Source organism: Xenopus laevis, chromosome 7L (genome assembly GCF_017654675.1).
Source record: "Xenopus laevis strain J_2021 chromosome 7L, Xenopus_laevis_v10.1, whole genome shotgun sequence".
Taxonomy (NCBI): Eukaryota; Metazoa; Chordata; class Amphibia; order Anura; family Pipidae; genus Xenopus; species Xenopus laevis.
In genome coordinates, this window is record NC_054383.1 from 121,957,796 (window position 1) to 121,974,296 (window position 16,501).

General features: G+C 38.6%; 1 protein-coding gene across 4 annotated transcripts in view; it reads left to right on the forward strand.

Annotated features, from left to right (window-relative positions):
• The window catches only part of ccdc63.L (coiled-coil domain containing 63 L homeolog), a 68,300-nt gene that overhangs the window by 14,158 nt on the left and 37,641 nt on the right, over window positions 1-16,501 (forward strand). For all 4 annotated transcript variants that reach the window (XM_041568436.1, XM_041568435.1, XM_041568437.1 and 1 more), the window contains 4 exon segments: window positions 4,979-5,092; window positions 7,974-8,041; window positions 8,857-9,044; window positions 13,447-13,581. In XM_041568436.1, coding sequence (XP_041424370.1) covers window positions 4,979-5,092; window positions 7,974-8,041; window positions 8,857-9,044; window positions 13,447-13,581 — 505 coding nt within the window.

Sequence of the window (16,501 nt, forward strand, 5' to 3'; positions counted from 1 at the left end):
AACAGATGCGGCCGCGATCCGACGGGATTTTTAATCCCATCCGATCGAGATCTGCCCGACTTTCGGCCAGATCTCGATCGGGGAAGCCCGTCGGGGGCCCCCATACACGGGCCAATAAGCTGCCGACACGGTCTGTCGGCAGCTTTTATCGGCCCGTGTATGGCCACCTTTAGTCAGTAATCAGGCAAGGGTCAGAATCCAGAAGTCAGAATAGTCAAATAGCCAGGCAGGGGTCAAAAACAGGAATCAAACAGGTTCAGAATATAGCACAAAGCTCAGAAGCACCAGGAACAAAATCCTATCACGGGCAATGATAACTGTTGGAATGCCCTTTAAATACTTTTTGAATTTGGCGCCTCTCGCGCTGACGTCATTACGTCAGCGTGCATGCGCCTTTAAATCAGAAGTGCGCATGCGCGCGCGCACTAGGGAGCCGGCACAGGAGCAGCGCGGCGTGACGGGCGTCCCCGTCGAGGGGGCGGCAGGCGTCCCTGCCGTCCCCCCACTAGACCACCAGGACAAGGTATTTTTATTACACTTTTTTACTTCCTTGTTTTTTGTCAAAAAGTCGCGAGATTTAGTGAATTTGGTGCATCCCTAATATATAATATTATATATAATAATTATATAACTATATTATAATATATAATTACATATAAAAGATTAGATTAATGGGGATGTGGACGTATTGGCTTTATTTATATTGCTATAATGGCTTTATTTTAGCTGCAATGGGAGAGGAATAATAATAGTGCAGCATTTACAAGACCTTCAGAAGACTGGATTGTGTATTTATGTTCTCAGCTTTATTATTTTATTAATATGCTACTGACAATACAATCGTTGTAATGAAACACAATACTGTAGGTGAAGGCAGCTAGATATCTGTAAAGTGATATCACAAGGCCTCTATTGCTACCAGTAATACATCTCGGCTGCTTCCATGTATCCTGCTGGCTTTTTATACTGCCTCAATCACCTTCATTTCTACTTTAATCTAAAGTAATATTCCCAGAGCCCCATTCCTTAGTACAGTGATATACATGCTGTAAATTGCCTTTGGATTGGTAGGATTTAAACACTTTTCAATGTTGTGCTTGTCAGAATTTAAATTTGGTTTATCTAGAGGATTAGCAATACATCAAACATACACACACTCATATACAATGAAGCATTATGTTCTGACCCTTAAACAAAAAATGCAAATGCTAAAAAAACCCAGTGGTATCGTTTCGCCATCAACATGGGTTGTTACAAACGTAGTTACCAGCGGGTCTATTATTTATTGCAGGGAGAAATCTCAGTTCAACATCAAGAATTTAAAAAGGGCAATTTGGGAAATGGCATTGCTGTATTTCAGTGATTTCTGCATACAGTTTTTTTTCAGACATAATATATACCACATTTTTTTTTAAATAATGTTGTTTTGAAATAAAAACAAGATTTCAATACAGCATTTGTTATTCAGTAAAATGAGAGAATTGGTATGTGTATATATATATATATATATATATATATATATATATATATATATATATATATATATATATATATATATATATATATATATATATATATATATATATATATATATATACAGGCAGGGCCGCCATCAGGGGGGGACAGGGGGGACAAGCGTACCGGGCCCGGGCATGAAGGGGGGCCCGGCAGCGCTGCATTTTTTTGAAGATCCGGGCCCCCCTTACGAGCGCCCGAGCCGTACGTCTTGCCTCTTCAGTGCCGAATGCGGAAGTGCCGAAAAGCCGAAGCCGATGCGACGAAAAGACCCGAAGTCACGGAAAAAGCCGAAGTCCCGAAGTCACGAAGCGCCGAAAAGACCCGAAGTCACGAAAACAGCCGAAGCCGAAGTCCTGAAGCAGCGCAAAGACCCGAAGTCACGAAAACAGCCGAAGCCGAAGTCCTGAAGCGGTGAAAAGACCCGAAGTCACGAAAGGAGGCGAAGTTGAAGTACTGAAGCCATGAGTTCAATTCTACTGAACACCAGTTTGTGTTTTTTTTTTTTTTAATCCCCTGGCCACCAATGTATTATTTTAATATTCTATAGGCCCCTGCCACCAATCTTTTTTTTAAAACTTTTGTTTTTGGTGGCCCCAAATTTTTTTAACTTGTAAGGGGGCCCCTGCCACCAGTTTTTTTTTTTTTTTCAAAAAAAAATTATTTTTTTTTTAAATTTTTTTTGGGGCCCCAATTTGTTTTTAACTTGTAAGGGGGCCCCTGCCACCATTTTTTTTTTTTCAAAAAAATTTTTTTTCTCCAAATTTTTTTTTTGGGGCCCCAATTTGTTTTTAACTTATAAGGGGGCCCCTGCCGCCAATGTTTTTTTTTTTTTTCAAAAAAAAATTAATTTTTTTTCAAATTTTTTTTTGGGGCCCCAATTTGTTTTTAACTTATAAGGGGGCCCCTGCCGCCAATGTTTTTTTTTCAAAAAAAAATTAATTTTTTTTCAAATTTTTTTTTGGGGCCCCAATTTGTTTTTAACTTAGAAGGGGGTCCCTGCCACCAATGTTTGTTTATTTTTTAGTTTTTTTTACATTTTTTTTTGTTGGGGCCCCAAGTTTTTTTTAACAGGGGGCCCCTGCCACCAATGTTTTTTTAAAAAAAAAATTTTAATTTTTTTTTTTTTGGGGCCCCAATTTTTTTTATAAGGGGGCCCTGACCATCAATAGCTTTTTACAACTTGTGTGGGGGGGGGGTTACTTTTTTAGCGCTGATGTCTGTGTGGTCTTTTAACTGCGATGTGGGCGGGATATGGGGCGGAGCTTGGTCGTCAGTGTGGGCGGGGCCCAGGGGGCCCCAAAAATTTTGTTGTACGGGGCCCCGTGATTTCTAATGGCGGCCCTGTATACAGGTATAGGATCCGTTATCCAGTATGCTCAGGACCTGGGGTTTTCTGGATAACAGATCTTTCCATAATTTGGAACTCCATACCTTAAGTCTACTAGAAAATAATGTAAACATAAAAAAAAATAAACCAAAGACTAATTATATCTTAGTTTGGATCAAGTACAATGTACTGTTTTATTATTACAAAGAAAAATCATGTTTAATAAATTGGATAATTTGGATAAATTGGGGACTATGGGAGACAGCTATTTGGTAATTTGGAGCTTTCTGGATAACACGTTTCCGGATAACGGATCCCATACCTGTATATATACATGAAAATGTGAAGTAAAAAAACCTATGTGGAGTCAATTGGTGGACTTTGAAAAGTTTTTGAAAATATGTTAATTTGAACGATCGACTACAGCCTTTTTCAGCAGGATTCGGATTGGGCCAAATCCTTCCGCCCGGCTGAACCGAATCCTAATTTGCATATGCAAATTAGGAATGGGGAAGGAAATCACGTGACTTTTTGTCATAAAACAAGGAAGTAAACAGTTTTTCCCCTTCCCACCCCTCATTTGCAAATGCAAATTAGGATTCGGATTCAGTTTGGTATTCGGCCGAATCTTTTGCGAAGCATACAGGGGTTTGGCCGAATCCAAAATAGTGGATTCGGTGCATCCCTAATTTTTCTATTATTAGAGATTTAATTTTTTATGTGCATATGTGATCTGTATGTTCAGTGTATACTCCCATTTATGTATTGCACAGCTCTGTAGAATATCTTTGCGCTTATTTAATTTTTTATATCATATATGATATTTATACAGGTATGGATCCATTATGCAGAAACCCATTATCCAGAATAAATTACAGGAAGGCCATCTCCCATTGACTCCATTTTAATCAAACAGTTTTAAAAATGAGTTCCTTTTTCACAATAAAATTAAAACAGTACCTCACACAGTACTTGATCCTAACTAACATATAATTAATCCTTATTGGCTTTATTTAATCTTTAATTGGTTTTTAGTAGATGGTATGGAGATCCAAATGACGTAAAGATCCCTTATCCGGAAAGCCCCAGGACCTGAGCATTCTGGATAACAAGTCCCATACCTGTATATCATAGATCATAATATGCTTAATATAACCTTATTACATTATGCTAGACTAGTACAATTGTTAAAGGTGGCATTTTTATACAAATGAAAATGCTTATATATATATACCATAGTATTAGAAGTCACATGCAAAAAAATCCACCAATTGCCTGGGTGATGGGTGGTAGCTCAGCAAGCACATCCACGGCAACGACTCATCACTCGCAGGACTTGCTTAGAAAGCCAAAAAATCCTTTTATTTTGCAAAATTAACATTTGAGGAAATTTGAGTCTATGGGAGATAACCTTCCCGTAATCCAGAGCTTTCTGGATAATGGTTTCCGGATAACGGATCCCATACCTGTATATGCAAATATGAAGCCATTATAGGCTCTGTCCTACTCAACCACAAATTTATCTGGTCTGGTTTTTTGGAGCAAAAACTCGAATTTTTTGAGATTTATTATGCTCTGATGTGGCTAAAAGCACAAATCCAAAAATCTCAGTCCTGTTGAGGTCATGTATAAGTCAATGGGAGATGCCCCTATCCCAGTTGGAAGTTCATGTGATTTGCTCTGAGTTTAACCAGAGGATATGTTATTTTGGGGTTTTTGTGCAAAAACCAGAAAAAAAATTGAGATTTGGGGGAAAAAGTTTGAAAAAATCATACGATTCGAGTTTTCTCTCGATTTTATTGGGTTTTTTCCTGTTCCAAATTTTTAATAAATAAGGCAAAATCAGGGATGGGAGTGTGGTTGAGCTCTTTTTAATTGGAATCATGAGATAAATTTGGATTTTAGCAAATAACCCCCTTAGTAAATGGACCAATATAATCTGAGCATGCAATGTGGACGTAATGGATTCACATATACCCTTTAAAGAGAGTGTTCTATCTGGCCTTTCTGAATGAACCATTGGAAAGTGTTTTGGGCAGGTTTTTAATTATGAATCAGTGCTGTGACACCGCTTGGCCCATTCTCTGTTTTATACATTTGTCTCTATTGATTTTCTTTATCCTGATTCTTTAGGCCGTAACTAGATTCAATTCTCAGCTTTCAAAAAATGGCAACATGCGAGAAGAAATCGAAATTCTGCGTATTGAAAAATCGCGTTTTGAGCAGCTGTATAAAAGACTAGAAAAGGTAAGAGAAACTTTATAGGAAAATGAAGAAAACAAGCTACAACAGAAAAAAAAACAGAAGGAAAATGGTTTGTTGGAAACACTCTTATTTTAGTGTGACAAAAAGAATAAATTGTTTTATGGTACATAAAGATTGGTTAGAAGTAAAATATGCTGACCATTGGAATTTGGGCACCGCACAGTATTTTATCATTTGTCTGAATATATAAGAGTGCATCAGTAATATAGTTCAAAATCATGGCCTCCATCCATTTAAATAAACATGTGAATACATTAAGGAACTGGTGAAGGGAATGTGAGGACACTGGAACTAAAGCTTTCTTACATATTTAGTTCTTTCCATAGATGTGTGCACAGGTAAATGCACTTATAAATATGAATGTATCACCTTTATGTTATACTTTTGCCAAATTATACAGTGTTTTATTATAAGTAATTCTCAGTTGGTCTACATATTTTATAGATTTTAATTGATTTGCCTTCCCCTTACTATTCTGCCTCTTTCCTGTTCTGAAATAGTGGTCACTGACCCCCGAAGCCATAAAACGATTGCCCTGTGAGGCTCCAGTTATGTTTATTTTATATTACTTTTCTATCTGTTGAGGCCTTTTTCTACTCACCTTCAATTCTCTTGTACAAACCACTGGCCAGTTTACCAGATACCTGCTGAAATTGTAAACCAGGGAGCTGCTGAACAAAGATATACCTTTTAAACACAAAAATGAAGACCAAATTGGCTCAGAATGTCACTGTACACATCATACAAAAAAAGTAATTCAATCCATATAATAATGGCCAAAGCCAAATGGACCTGGGCAGATGGAGAACTTTTTTTTTACCAGTAAAATCTCTCATTCTTCAATATAAGGCTTGCTTGTTAAATCCATTAAGCTAATTACTACAGGTATGGGATCCGTTATCCGGAAACCTCAGAATTACGGAAAGGCCATCTCCCATAGGGTTATATTTATCAAAGAGTGAAGTTAATAGTGAAGTTCCGCCACTAGAGTGAAATTCCGCCACTCTCCATTCATTTCTATGGGATTTTTATAGGCGTATTTATCAAAGGATGAACTTTCACTTTCACCCATTGATAAATACGCCTTTCAAAATCCCATAGAAATGAATTGAGAGTGGCGGAATTTCACTCTAGTGGCGGAACTTCACTCTTTGATAAATTTACCCCATAGACTCTATTTGATCCAGATAATCCAAATTTTCTTTGTAACCCTTTTTCTTTGTAATAATAAAACAGTAGCTTGTACTTGATCCCAACTAAGATATAATTAATCCTTATTGGAAGCAAAACCAGCCTATTGGGCTTATTTAATGATTAGTCCAAATGAGCAAATCAGACGGCACTCCGGACAGGTTTGAGGAGGGTTTATTGCAACATTTGAGGTAACAGCATCGTCTTACGCGTTTCGGGAAAGCATTCCCTTAATTAAAGGCATACAGAGAGATATTCATCACTTCCTTAAATGGTTTAAAATCACAGTGTTCACAATAATCCTCTTTCCCCACCTCTCTCGAAGTTCAAGCCCGGTGCTGGTTAGAGAGGTCGGCGCCTCTCCTACTTGAAGATCAGTAAAGGATACCAGACACTCGATAGCTAGTGAAGCGGGGGTGACCCCTGCGTGTTTATTGCGTCAAATGTAACGTTTCGGGGGCGTGCCCCTTCGTCAGACATAAGGCGCATGCCCCCGAAACGTTACATTTGACGCAATAAACACGCAGGGGTCACCCCCGCTTCACTAGCTATCGAGTGTCTGGTATCCTTTACTGATCTTAAAATCACAGTGACCTTTGCTGGGCTAAGCATGTAACAGACACCCATAATGATACAATTGTTATAATACTGATAATATGTATACAATGTTTAAAATCATCTTTTATTGGGGGATTTGCATAAAATGATAAAGAGTTTGGGATTAGCGGTTTTTCAATTATAAATAAAATATTTTACCCGTATGGGGATTTGTCAGCTAAAAATAGCGTGGGTAAAGGAAATATATAACCAGACCATATCGGTTCCATTAATTATGGTTACGAAATTGTAATAAATTATAATGAATTATAATATATATAGTAATTTCGAAAATGAGATTTAAAAGTTCCAGGCCAGGGGTACCCAACCTTTTACCCATGAGCCACATTGAATGTAAAAAGAGTTGTGGAGCAATACAAGCATGAAAAAAGTTCCTGGGGGTGCCAAATAATGCTGTGGATAGGCAGCCTACAGGAGGCTCTGGTTTTTATGTAACCAAAACTTGCCTCCAAGGCTGGAATTCAAAAATGGGCAGCATGCAAGTGGTTGGTGAGCAACCTATACCTGAATGTTTTTCTGAACATTGCAAAAGAATTAGTAAGTAAAGTCTTTTCACAGTAAAACTGATTAATAAGATGTTGTAGACCAGTGTGTTGCACTTGTGAGGCTGGAAACTGGAATTTATCGTGATAAAAAAAAATTTTTAGTTGAGAGTTTTGCCTTGAAGCTGCAAAAAGCTTGAATCTGAAAATACTCTAGCTAAAACCTGTTCAGGTCATGTAGAAGTCAATGGCAGAGGTCCCTTGAAGATGTTTTTAGCCTTTATGATTTTTGGCGATTTTGTAGTGGTTTTGCGCTTAAAAAATCAATCAATTCAATTCAAGCTATTTAATTTTTGATATTTTTTCGCCGATAACTCGATCAATTGAAGCATTCAAGTTTTTCACCACAATTGCCTGGAGTCGAGTTTTTTTCATAAATAAGCAAACATGCGAGTTGTGAGTTTATTTAAGGTAGAAAAAACCCTCACAAACTGGACCTTTTATAAATAACCCCCTAAATGCTCTAATTTACAATTGTAGAGTCTTTACACTGTGGGTTTTTTTGTCTCCAGGAATTGCTCCAGACCAGAAAGGAGATTGGTTCTGTGATTGACGACTCATCTGCAGCATACGATGCCAGGTAATTTTCGGCAAAAAGGGAATAGTATTAAATCTCACTTATTGCTGCACTTTTCGAAATAGTTGGGCCCCCCTTGACAGCCCCGAAGCCACACTGCCTCTTCCGAAGGCCGCTAAAAGACCCGAAGTCATGAAAGGAGCCAAAGCTGAAGTCACAAAGCCGCGAAAAGACCCAAAGTCATGAAAGGAGCCAAAGTTGAATTCCCAAAGCTGCGAAAAGACCCAAAGTATCTAGCACTTACTTAATTAAAAGAGGGCCCTGACCATCAATGGCTTGTGGGGGTTTACAATTTTTAACGCTGATGTCGGTGTGGTCTTTTAACTGTGGTGTGGGCGGGATCTGGGGTGGGGCTAGGGGGCTGGGGTGGGAGGGAACCCAGCCGGAGGCCCCGAAAATGTTGTTGTAATGGCGGCCCTGGATATAATCTTTAAACATTTGATTCTTAACTCATGCTAACTCAGTATGAGCTTACTCAGCTGACTTCAAACAGTCCATGAGCAGCACAGAAAGATTGATCGCTCATTTGATGCTTGACTGGGGTTGTGCACACCTTTACAGTTTTGGCTCAAGCCCACAATTAAATGTACCTGTTGTACCCAGGGGAGAATGCTTTGTGCACTTGCTTTTCACTCCTTGGGCTTGAAAATATGCATCTTTACAGAAGGTTATGTCATCAAAAGACAAGATCTGTACAGATGTAAAACAAAACAGTTATGGGAAGCTTTAGTTATTCTTTAACATTTTTATGCATTTTACAGCTGGATGCATTAGTCTTAAAAATGTTTCCTTTTTCCATCTCTCTCTGATGATGATAGAGACGAAGCTCAAACGAAAATGTTGCAGCTCAGGGAAAAAGCCGAGAAAGATCTGAACCAGCACACAGCTGAAATCAAGGAGCTCCAGCGCGTTATCGATCATGACCGGAAACTGAAAGAGTTCATGGGAGCAAAAACTCAAGAACGTGCTATCAGTGAGGAGGTTCTCAATGCAAGACGCAAAAAAGGTAGAAACAACTCCTGTTTTTATCATTTGTCTACTATAACCCCTTTTAAACAGACAATCCAGTTAGCCAAGGTTTCTTCTCTCAAATTCAAACTGAATGTTGATATCAGATCATTTTTACTCTCCTATAGTTATGCTTGCCAATATATATACATATATTTTACTTCCTTCTCAAAGGTGTTGTTCACCTTCCAACACTTTTTTCAGTTCAGTTGGTTTCAGACAGTTCACCAGAAATAAAGACTTTTACCTATTGCTTTCTATTTTCTATTTGTCATGGCTTTTCTAATATTGAAGTGTAAAGTGTAATTTTTCACCTTCTAAAGCAGCTCTGGGAGGGGGGGTCGCCGACCCTGTAACTGTTCTAAATTGATACATTTAGTTGCTACATTTCTTATCTTTGTCGCTGCTGAGCAAAATCCCTGAGTTTCATTTCATGCAGCTGTTAGAATTGATACAATAGTTGCTGATACTCCAGAGATGCTGCTGAAAAATGTATCAACTAAATGTTGCAAAATTGTAACAGTTTAGAGTCTGCGCCTGAATTACTGAGCTGCCAGACTGAAACACCAGAGACAGGGACATTCAACTTTAAACTTAGATTTTAGAAAAACCGTAAAAAATAAAAAGTGGAAAGTTCTGGTGAACTATCATAAAACAATTTAACTAAAAAAAAGTGTTGGAAGATGAACAACAACTGAAACCATGTCTCATCATAGAAACCTAGGAGTCTCCTGATATACAAATCATTCTGTCCCTTCTCTTAGCATGTCCTTCTGTTTTTGATCCCACTCAATATCTAATGCCTGCCTACCTCACTGCACTCCACAAACCATTCCAACCTACACCCATTCACTTATTTCATGGCAATTCTTTGCCTCTCACAAAGGCAGGGCCGGATTTACATAGTGGGTGCCCCTAGGCCCACTGCAGTTTGTCGCCCCTGTCCCCCCCCCTTTATTCGTGCAAATTTTCATCATCAATGGGGATTGGCGCATGGGAAATTTAAAAAATGATTGTATCTCCAGCGCAACCCCAGTGTTTTTGAATCAATGTAGGTGTGGTTGGGCAGCATGCCTCCCCCCTAAAATCCTGCCACCCTAGGCCCTGGCCTAGGTGGACTTTCCACAAATCCGGGCCTGCACAAAGGGCTACCTACATCTCTAATTTACAAGCGGAAGGGTGTACTTTGCAAATGGTTGCTTCAGAAAACCATAAGCTCAGTACTTACAACAACAACCAGCATCTCCCTATCACATCCAACCAAATTTATCTGGAATGCCCAAGTTCTACTGGCTTCATCTCTCAGTAGAAAGGCCATGTTGGGTTTTACGTTAAGTTACCAATGTTTGCCTTACTCCTGTTGTATAGTTCACAATAGAGTCCTGTAGTGGGTTGGATACCCGCGGGTACCCGCAGGTAACATGCAAAAACCTGCGGTACCCTGCGGGTTGCGGGTAGGAGTTCCGGGTGCGGGTATAGACTCGGGTCGGGGGTTCTGCGGGTCAGGCCGCGGGTCTTCTCAATAGCGATTTTTACTCCTTTTTTCTGGTCACGGCTACTGCCGATGATGGCACTTCCGGTTTACAATGACTGCACTTCCTGTTTTACTCCTTTTTTTCTGATCACGCATATTTCTGATGATGTCATTTCCGGTTTACAATGACAGCACTTCCTGTTTTACTCCTTGTTTCCTGATCACGCCTACTTCCGATGATGTCACTTCTTGTTTACAATGACAGAACTTCCTGATTCTTTATGGTCAGTGGGTCCGGGTTGCGGATAAGGTACTTGCAGGTCGGGTAGATGGTCCAAGCGGGTAAGAATGCGGGTTGCTGGTCAGGGTTACGGATTGCAGGTTGTGGGTAGGGGTCGGGTACGGCCCGGGTTCCAAAAAATTGACCAGTGCAGGACTCTAGTTCACAAGATTATATTGACCTTTATCAATAAAACAGTAATAACCTTTAGCCAGTATACTTTAGAGCTGAATTAATGTGGATAAAGAATTTATATTCTTTGCTACAACTTGGCAAACTAGTTTACAAGTGGGAGAATTATACAATAGTTTTCATGCTGCCCAATGCAATAAACATTTCTGGCATGTCATGTTCTGATCCCATGCCACTGAAATGCTGCTGCAATGTTTCTTTCCTGAAAAAGATACATCACAGAGAATCATAAATGTCACAGTATTAGTATTTTATTACAATAATATTCCACTTTCCTTTGTTTTTATTCTCATTTAACTTTCCACATTTTAACCTGACTTTCTCTTTTCTTTTTGCATCGTTAAAAATGCTGCTACCCCAAACCCCATATTGTATTTAAATGTTTCTTTCGTATCCCTCCTCACTGACTTGTTAGAGAGACAAGCTGGTAACAGATTAATCATTCCTACTGATACTGAAATGCCACTTCGCTGCACATGAATGCAAAGCAGGTCGCATTAGGGACAAACCTGAGAAACTTGTAAATCACATTGGGGTATGATTCAAGATTTAATTATCTTCACCTTTCATTTGAAGTAAAGCGAAAAACAAAATTAAAAAGAAACGCAAAAGTAAAAAGTTCGACCCATAGAAAGAAAATATTTAATAAATACAGTCTATCACTCATTTTATTCTAAGTAGCATAGTACATTTTAAAGGGAAAGGTTACTGTGTGCAAGGAATATTCCTTCCATGACTTACAGTATCTACCACTTCTGTGTGGACATTTTTACCCAGACAGAAATGAATCGGTGCTCCAAAAAGCCATAGATAATGCTGTTTTAATTTCTACAGACAAACAAACAATATGGTTGTCCCATTTATGTGATTAGAAACAAATATGCCTGTGTAAGAGTAAGAAAGTAAAAACTTCAGGGGTTATTTATCAAAATCCGAAAATATATTTTCCACACAGGTTTTTTCTCCTTATTTATCAATACATTTTCCCGAAAATCTCATGTGCAGGAAAAAACTCTAAAAAATCATGAAAATTTTAAATTGTACGCATTTTATAGATTTGATGCACAAAAATGCAGTTTGTTTTTTTTTTTGCCCGAAAACCACAAAATCTTCGGACTATTGCATGAAACCCATTGATTTTTTTATTCAGACTTTTAACACCCTTGCGTTTTTGGCACTTTAATAAATAACCCCATAGGGTGATATCGAGTATATTTGTCCTTTAATCAGTTTGGTTTCTGCCTTTAAATTAAGGGTATCGAGTTGTGTTTTTCATGAAAATTTGAGGGTTTTTTTGGGTCAGAACTCACATTTTTGGATTAAAAAACTTGACTTTTTTGAGATGTATTATATCCTGACCCTGGAAATAGCTTGAATCTGAAAATACACCATATAAAACCTGTAGAGGTTATGTAGGAGTCAATGGCAGGGTCCCTTAAACCATTTGAAGATGTTAATAGCCATCATGATGTTCAGTTTTTCGCAGCGTTTGCATCCGACAGTCGTATCGCGTTGGATCAACGCTGCAACACCATGCGACTATTCTATCTCTTACCTTATTTTTGTCACATGCGACAGCTTGTCGGATCGCGACAAAATCGTGGAGTCCTACCCTTAAGGAACAGTAACGTCAAAACATTAAAGTGTATTAAAAATAAAATGCAGTTTTGCCCTGCGCTGGTAAAACTGATGTGTTTGCTTCAAAAACCCTACTATTGTTTATATTAATAAGCTGCTGTGTAGCAATGGGGGCAGCCATTCAAAGGAGAAAAGGCTCAGGTTACACAGCAGATAAGCTCTGTAGAACATAATGGTGTTATCTGTTATCCACTATTTAACCTGTGCCATATAGACTTTTTTTAATTTGCGCCATTGCTACACAGCAGCTTGTTTATATGAACTATAGTAGTGTTCCTGAAGCAAACACATCACTTTTACCAGTGCAGGGCAACACTACATGATATTTTCATTACTTTAAAACACTCAAATTTTTTGGTGTTACTGTTCCTTTAACATTAGACCTTTGATAAATAAGCCCCTATATGTTGATGAAGTGAGATGCATATACTATGGGGCAGATTTTTCAAGGGTCGAATTGAAAATTCAAAGTAAAAAAATTCAAATCTTGAGCTATTTTTTGAAAAAATTAGAAATTCGAATATCGAAATTTATCATGTACTGTCTTTTTAAAACTTCGACCATTCGCCATCTAAAAACTGCTAAATTGCTCTTTTAGCCTATGGGGGACCTCCTAGAACCCATTAGGAGTCAATTGGTGGACTTTGAAAAATCTAAGGTTTTTTTGAAAACACTTCTATTGAAATTTGATCGAATGCAGCCTATTCACCCGCAGAAAAAAACGTACATTTTTTAAATACATTTCGGTACAGGCAAGTCAAGCTAATGATGCCCCAAACTTAACTCCAGGTTAATGCTTTATCGATTGATTAACAGAGAAAGACGAATTGGAGAGAAAGAAGAGAGACCCAACAGAAGAAACCACAGAGACGTATGAACGGGCTTTCCAGCAAATTCAGGCTGTTACTGGAGAGGACAACCTAGACATCCTTGTGACCAGATTCATTGAAGGTATGAGAGGCCGAGGGAGCGGAGCATGTCCTGCGGCCAATGGCAAAATACATTTTGTCTTATTACTTATTACAAATGTGTCATCACTTATGAACCACTACTTCATTGAACATGCCCAATATCCTTTTCATACCCCTCGGACTGATATAGGTACATGGTGATTATGATTGCTTCTCTTAGCCTGTTAATTACATTACTACTTCTAAGATATAAGGACAGGTATGGGACCTGTTATCCAGAATGCTTTCCAGATAATGGATCTTTCTGTAATTTGGATCTTCATAACTCTAATAGAAAATCATTTAAACATGAAATAAACCCAATAGGCTGGTTTTGCTTCCTATAAGGATTAATTATATCTTAGTTGGGATCAAGTAGAAGGAACTGTTTTATACAGAGAAAAAGGAAAACATTTAAAAAAAAAAAAAATTGGATTATTTGGATAAAAGGAAGTCTATGGAAGCAAGCATGCACAGAAAACTGATCGGATAGGGGCAAAATATGTCAGTCTATACTTTGGGGCCTTTTGAGACCCAATGGACACAGATAATATTTAGAGTAGGGGTCCCCAACCTTTTTTACCTGTGAGCCACATTCAAAAGTAAAAAGAGTTGGGGAGCAAGACAAGCATGAAAAAGTCCCTTGAGGTGCCAAATAAGGGCTGTGATTGGCTATTTGGTAGCCCCTATGTTGACTGGCAGCCTACAAGAGGCTCTACTTGGCACTATACTTAGTTTTATGCCATTAAAACTTGCTTTCAAGCTTGGAATTAAAAATAAGCACCTGCTTTGAGGACCCTGAGCGCAACATCCAAGGAGTTGGAGAGTACTGGTTGGGGATCACTGATCTAGAGCCTATTATGGTCCTTATCTAATGGGATTTACCAGGTTGTTCTGTTTGGTTCTCAACAAGCCTTAATCACATATCTGTCAAGAGGGAATCATTTTGGAGCAACACACGAGTCAGTAGGCTGCCAGCTTGGTCAGGATTGGCTGAGTGGACAGCCAATATATGAATGGGAACCTTAAAGGAACAGTAACACCAAAAAATCAAAGTAATTAAATATAATGTACTGTTGTTCTGCACTGGTAAAACTTGTGGGTTTGATTCAGAAAGTCTACTATAGTTAGTGTAGATATTAGTATAGGTGTGTTAGCTTCAGAAACACAACTATAGTTGATATAAACGAGCTGCTGTGTTTCCATGGAGGCAGCCATTCAAAGCTGAAAAAGGAGAAAAGACACAGGATACACAGCAGATAACAGATAAACTCTGTAGTATACAAAGGAATTCTGCAGAATTGTTATTGACTAACTATAGTTGTGTTTCTGAAGCTAACACACCCGTTTTACCAGTGCAGAGCAACACTACATTATATTGTCATGCCTTTAATTTTTTGGTGTTACTGTTCCTTTAAGGCTTAAGCTATCACTTTAATAAGAGTATACAGTATCTAGTATTTAAGTCTAAAGCAACTGAACTTTCATCCGAGCGGCTTCTTCAGTTCAACTCTTTTAATAAAAAGAGATGCACTTAAAGGGGAACTAAACCCTAAAGTTAAAAAAAACCTACCCCTTTACCCTACATAGACCCCCCTTCCTCCTCCCCCAGTCTAGCTGCCACCCTGGGGAAATGCCCCTAAGTCTTAACCTTCCGTGCAGATTCTGTCCAGCGGAGTTCACGGCAGCCATCTTCTTTTTTCGGAATCTTTGAAACGGGACCAGCGTAGCAGCGCATGCGCAGTTGGAGCAATTTTTATGTTTCTCAACAACTGTGCATGCGCCGAAACTCGCGAAAATTGGCGGAGCGACAGTCTCATTCCAAAGATTACCGAAAGGGATGAAGATGGCGCCCATGAACGCCGACATAATCTGCATGGAGGGGTTAGAAAAGAATTGAAAAGAAAAAAAGAAAGGGGGAGCAGTTTGGCTGGGGGGGAGGGAGGGGGAGTCTATGTAGGGTAGGGGGGTAGGGTTTTTTTAACTTTAGGTTTTATTTCTCCTTTAAGTGTATCTCTTTTTATTAAAAGAATTGAACTGAAGTAAATAACTTCACCACAAAACTACCACCAACCACGTTTTCCAGATTATTACAATATATTATACATATTTCATTTCATTGTCCAGAAAACAACCATTTATTTGACCAAAATCATTTAGAAATGCAGCGTTGAGTCGAAAGATATCACTTGACTTCATTATTATTTATTTGCAATTTAATGAAGTGTTTGCTGTTTACAATCTCAGTTTTATAAAGCATCCAGCATTTCGGAGAGAATCGGAAAGCGAAAGGGTTGAAACGGCTTTGAGCGAATATCTCCAGTGCATTGCTTTGCTGCTCATTCAATGGACCTCAGAACAATAAAAGCCTTTTGCATTTATGACAGTTACCTTTTGTAGCGTGCGTTTGACAGAAGGTACTTAGAAGAACATTGCAGAGTCACGGGCTTAGAAGAACACAAAGCCAAGTTGTGTTTACTTGTCTTTTTAATTTAAAGTGGCAGATTTCTCTTCGTGCACTGCTTTGCCCTAGGCTTATTTTAATCTCTTTTGTTCCGTTAAAAGGAGGCTCCCTGGAGGAGAGGAAAGTGTCTTAGAAAAGTTGCATTAGAATATATTTGGAAGAAGTTTTATTTTATCAAGTTTAGTGTGCAGCTGAGTTGACTGGTCACGTCTTAAAGTCATTAAAGGGATTATGTCATGATTTTTATGATGTAGATTTTATTTTTAAATTACACTGCAAATAATTCACTCTACAATATACAATTTCATTCCTGAACCAGCACTTTAGGATGGAACTGCTTTCTGACAGGCTGTTGTTTCTCCTACTCAATGTAACTGAACGTGTCTCAGTGGGACCTGGAATTTACTATTGAGCGTTGTGCTTAGATCTACAAGGCAGCTGTTATCTTGTGTTAGGG